We start from the raw sequence: 6,000 nt of genomic DNA, 5'->3' as shown, positions 1-6,000 counted from the left end.
TGCCAAGATATATAAATATTTTTGAAGGATGTCTCAGACTGATAAACGTAGAGATATTGCCAAAACATTGGCAGCTCTTTAGTGCGCCATGCACACAAGAGTACAAGAACAGTTATACGAATTATTACAAAGAAGAGGAAACATTACAAGAGAGCTTTGCCTCAAACATTATTGAAAAAAAAAGAGATCCAATGTTTTTTCAGCTAACTTCAGCGTTAGATTATTTCCATTGCCATATTTTGAAAGACAACATATCTTTAATGAGCAAATCCCTTCAGAATCAAAAAATGTCTGGAAAATTTCTTAAATAAAAATTTTATACGCACTTGACTCCCGAGGTTAAGTTAGTTGTTATCAAGTGAAAAACCTCTCTACTCCATGCAGCTGTAACTTGGCGGTGGGTGGTGGGGGTGGGGGGGGGGGGAGGAGTCTTAGGATTGCCACCAAATTCGATGCTAAGACGGGTGATTCAAAGACGTACAAGTAGTAGTCCTTCAGACACATGGAGCAGGAATTTACCAGGTTAATACGGTGTTAAACGGCCAATGCTAATTGGATTCAATAGTCTGATGTCACGTCACCCAGCAACGGAGGCCATCATGGTTCTAAGCAAAGAAAATCGGTACTTTTTTATTCTTCATGCCGGCTAGAACTTTTCATATGTCTTGCGATCAGAATGTGTAAAAGTCAAAACATGATCAGATTTTTAATGGGGGGTTTTTTTTTCCCCTGGATACGTTTTCATGCTCGTCGGAGAAATATTTCATAAGGGCGTCCGCCATTGTTCCGATAGTTAAGAGTCAGTTACTAAGTTACCATGCGTCATTACGAGGGAAGTGACACTACGACTGTTGAAGCGTATTACCAGATACTCTTTGATAGGATACTAGTCTACTGCAAAGTACTTTCCAACAATCTAACAGACCCAGCTACCCAATCAATGCACGGTGGACAAAAGAAAAATAAAGGGGGGGGGGGAATCCCGACTTCACACGGGATCGATCCCGGTGTCTTTGCGTGTGAAGCGAATGCTCTAACAATTGAGATATCGGCGACCCCTTCCCCCAAGTTTCGTTTTAGTTCTTAGATTCAAAAGTGATGTTTGTGGGTGTCACGGATGTCATTGTGGTACGGAGACTGACCGGTATGGTGTCTCACCTTTCAACAAATCAAGCGATATTGAACTTGATAAGTAATCAGTTGGGTGACAGTGATTCCTAAGGTCTGTCTCATTGGTTTTTGATAAAGGGGTTTACACATATTACCCCTAATCGACTCGTGTGAATGACTGCATGGCTACAGCAGCGGCAATAGGTTAAAAATGGGAAGCCAATGAATCGAAAATTTGGTTTAAATGGAGCATTTCTGAAGATTATCATTGGAAATTGCATGTAACCCACCTAGAATAAAAGGCAATGCCTCTGATCAGCGAGCTTACAGATGTTTCCAAACCATTTTATATTTATGTATGATAATGTGTATATCGATCTATCTAACTATCTATTATCCATCCACTATTCTTTTTCATATCCGTTCAACCATTTATCTATCACTATTGACGCAACCGCCGTAATAAAATTCCCGCTAAGTAGGTATCGTGATCGTAAATATAAACAATTGAAAACAAGTCAATTTTATGCTGAACTTGGAATAGCTAGTCTAAGTTGGTTTTTGTCAGTTTTCAATTGTTTATGTTATTTACTCCTGCGATCACGGCGCCAAAGAGGAATATTTACCTGGCTATTTAACGATGGATCTGGTTTTATAAGTTGCCTTTTTGTTGTTGTTTTTTTGTTTTGTTTTGTTTTTGTTTTTTTTTTTTTGTTTTTTTTTGGGGGGGGGTTGCGTCTTGGTATGGGCAATTATTAACCCATCCATTTATTTATCTATTCATCTATTCAGCTCTCCGTCCACCAATTCCTCCTTGTAAACACCCTTTATCCACCCATCTGTTATACTGTCTTATCTTGTATTGATCTCTGCTTGTCTATCCATTTATTTATATATTAACCAATTTATCCACACATTCATCGATAAATCCATCCATCATTTCAGTGATTCATTCATCCATTCATTGATTCATCCATCCATCTATCTTTTCAGTTATCCATTCATTCATTCATCCATTCATTGATCAATTCATTCACTAATCCAACCATTCATTAATTAATACATTTATTGATTCATCCATCCATTCATCCATCCACCCATTCATTCATTCTTCCATTCAATCATCCATTCATCCATTCATCTATCCATCCAGTCATTAATTTATCCACTAATCCATCTATTCATTTATTCATTCATTCATCCATTCATTTTTCTGCCCATCATCCATACGTCCACCCATTCATTCATTAATTCATCCATTCAATTATCCATCCATCACTTCGTTCACCCATCCACCCACTCATTCAGTCATCCATTCATGTATCCATCCAGTCATTCATTTATACACTAATCCATCTATTCATTCATTCATCTATTCATCTTTTCGCCCATTCATCCACCCATCCATTCATTCATCCATCCATCCATTGATTGATTAATTCATTAATTCACCCATTCATCCATTCATTTATTCACTCACTCATTCATTCATTCATTCAATCAATCATTCAGCCATCTTTAAACTATTCGTGACCCATTGCTTCAATTATGAATAATGGGAGGATGACCTAGAGAAAGAATATTTAGTTAAAAGTCAAACTAATCAAATTGGGGGGGGGGGGGGGGGGGGGGGGGGGTGATGATTGAGAAAAAAATTCACTTCCTTGAAATTATCACTCAAATATCATAAGTGACCTTAAAATTCACTATTAATTAAACATTGAGTTCAACTGTAGCCTTCTATCTATAGATAGAACGAAGATGACATCAAGCAAGTCTTTGTTATTGTTTTTGCCATCCATGTTTATGAGTACTTCTCACTAAACTGTATGAACCAGACTATAAAAGTTCATGGTTACACATAGTTTTGTGTGTTGGTCCGTTATACTTCCGGATGGCAATGTTATGAGCTTCTTAGCCAAGCGCATACTATCTATAACCTAACACAGATAAAAAGATTGCGTCAAAAGACAAGTCGACATCACAATAGAAAAACTAATCCTAAATAATACGGCTAAGGACGATGGATTACATAATATTATTATTGGTGTCAAATGTCATTTTCCTTCCTGATGTATGTCCAGAGCGAGGAGCCCTTCGGAAGTCTAGAGAAGATCTATGAACGAGTCAACTGTGTCAGTCACGTGGACGGGAACATGGGCGGCAGTCGATTTACGTTTCTCTCAGAACCAGCTTTGATGGTTTGCATCCAATGTAAGGTGATACGAATGTTTTATTTGTGACCAACCGCCTCAAAGCGGCATTATCTGGAGTCGTTCAGTTTCCCAAAAAAAAAAAAAAAAAAAACAAATTAATATTTTTAATTAAATTATGATATCTATATGCGTTTCTTAGAAACTTGTGAAAACTAAAATCTGATTATTTATTTTAATGTGGTCAATTCAACTTTAAAATCAGGGGGTCCCGATAGTTCAGTCGGTAAAGCACTCGCTTTACATGAAAAGGGACTGGGATCAAACCCGGGTGCAGTCGAGATAATTTTTGACTTCCCCCCCCCCCTCCCAGTCCACTCAGCAGTGATTGGGTGGCTGGGTCTTTTACATCTGGCGGAATGTACTTTGTGATACCAAAGGGTTGCAAACAATTGCTATTGTCCGTGTCCCGCTTTTGAAACCGTGATAAACTCCCGAACTCCGTGAGTCTAAGGGCTCTGAAGGATGTAACTTTAGAATCACTTTTTAGGCATTTGGGTTGACTCGGATATAATACCTGTTTGAGTGAATGATTTGGATATAAAATTCTTTTTTTTTTTAAGTTGAAAAAGAATGGATAAGCAAGATACCATGGCTTATATTACATCATTTTTGTAGTATCACCTCATATAATTTGTTTACCCTTATTTATATTTTAAAAATAATTCTGTATACTCATCTTTTAAATTTTGTTGATAATGATAGAGTAATTCTTTTTAGAATAATGTTTATTGCATGCCATGTATATTGTACGCCTAAAGTATATTGTATGGGACAGGTGCTATATTAATATTATTATTATTATTATTATTATTATTATTATTATTATTATTATTATTATTATTATTATTATTATTATTATTATTATTATTGTGATTATTATTATTATTATTATTATTATTATTAATAATAATAATAATGATATTATTATTATTATTATTATTATTATTATTATTATTATTATTATTATTATTATTATTAATATTTATATTATTATTATTATTATAATTATTATTATTATCATCATTATTGTTATTATTATTATTATTATATATTATTATTATTATTATTATTTTTATTATTATTATTATTATTATTATTATTATTATTATTATTATTATTATTATTATTATTATTATTATTATTATTATTATTATTATTATTATTATTATTCCTATTTCAATTCGCGACATGCTTCTCACAAAGCACAACAACAATGCGTGATTAATTATAAATTTGCGAAAAAAAATCCGTTTGATGAGGGAACTCGTTGTTGGATCTGTGCATGGCCTTCGTAAACTCTTGACCTGATACTGACCGTAGCCATCGTTAACTTGGAATTGACACTTCGTCTTCTTGTTCTTGGAATTGTTGTATCCAGTATGGCTTGTAGTTTTCCGAGCCTCTCGGGGGATTCATTACTTTGCAGCTTTCAAGACAGCATTATTGAAGTGTTCCACTACTCTATCGATATTTTGTCGTTCTCTTGAATTTTCTTTGAGTACTGATCAGTCAGGGCAGAAAACTGTTCCCAGTTGGCTCTCTTGTAACTCCACCTTGGAAAGGTTTTGGAATTTTGTGGTCTATGGTTCAGGTCTATGGCCATTTGATTGGGATATGATCATTGGCTCCCAATTGACTCAGCACTGTTCTCTCGGTAACTTTGGATATATTTCCTGTTGCAAAAGCCAAATCAGGAGACGACATTGTCAGCCATCTTCTCGAGTAAAAGGAGGGTGTGTCACCTGGTTCGTTTATTCGTACCATATTTGTGTCGATTTAGCAGGCCTCTATTCCATCACCTCTTCTGTCAGAATCGCAATATCCCCAGTTAGTAGAGTGGCTGTTCATGTCTTCCACTAGGATACAGTTATCGTCAGGGATGTTTAATGTATGTAGCCATAGGCCCATATCAGGTTGACAATACACATTGTACACTATTATCTCTTTATCTTCTATCTGGAGTTTCGTTCCATTGATCTCTCCCTCTTTGTGCCGACTTGTACTTCAGAGGCTGGGATATTGTTCTTTACAAGCAGGAGAACTCCTCATTTGTGTTTGCCTTCTATATCCATCCGGAAGGTTTGATATCCTCTGACAGTGAATCGCAGGTTGGGGTTCATTTGCGTCTCTTGAATACAAGCAATGTCCATTCCTTCTGTGTGTAAACGTCGGGCCAGAGGGATTTTCCTATTATAGATACCTTCTATTGGAGAATTGAAGTTTCATCTTGGCCTGTAGCATTGTCTCTTCCTCGCATCCGAGAAAGGCGACCACCAATCGCTGAGGGTGGACCCATTCTGGGGCCCGGCACTTGTCCTGCCTGGCGGGTCTCCACAAGCGAAGCACCAAACGTGAATATGTTTGTAGTACCATAATTGAGCGCAATGCGTTATGCTGCCGTTGTGCATCCGTCTTCGCCGTTGATTTTCTCGTCCGAGTTTCTTCTCGTTGATAGTCTGCCATCCAAGGCTGTGGACACTATCTGTCCTATCCATATTTGTCTGGCCTCTACCCTTTGACCTTCCCAGCATGGTTGAGCCTCTTGGTATAGCTCTCCGGATCGTGCAGAGCGCTCAAGTCGCCACACCACGGAAAGGAATGGACTTGCGGTGGGTCCTCAGGTTTTAAAAGCAAACAACATTAAGTCAGTTTCCATTTTATATTGCAGGCCGCT

At 36.9% G+C, this 6,000-nt stretch overlaps 1 protein-coding gene across 2 annotated transcripts in view; it reads left to right on the top strand.

Annotated features, from left to right (window-relative positions):
* LOC144964576 (uncharacterized) overlaps window positions 1-6,000 on the top strand; it is a 59,918-nt gene that overhangs the window by 37,834 nt on the left and 16,084 nt on the right. For both annotated transcript variants that reach the window (XM_078899011.1, XM_078899010.1), the window contains one exon: window positions 3,195-3,324. In XM_078899011.1, the coding sequence (XP_078755137.1) occupies window positions 3,195-3,324 (130 nt within the window). The remainder of the gene's footprint in view (window positions 1-3,194; window positions 3,325-6,000) is intronic.

This window comes from Berghia stephanieae, chromosome 2, assembly GCF_034508935.2.
Source record: "Berghia stephanieae isolate SIO BIC M18660-M18661 chromosome 2, UCSD_Bste_1.3, whole genome shotgun sequence".
Taxonomy (NCBI): Eukaryota; Metazoa; Mollusca; class Gastropoda; order Nudibranchia; family Aeolidiidae; genus Berghia; species Berghia stephanieae.
The sequence above is the reverse complement of the archived record's forward strand: the minus strand, read 5'-3'. Positions and strand labels throughout refer to the sequence as shown.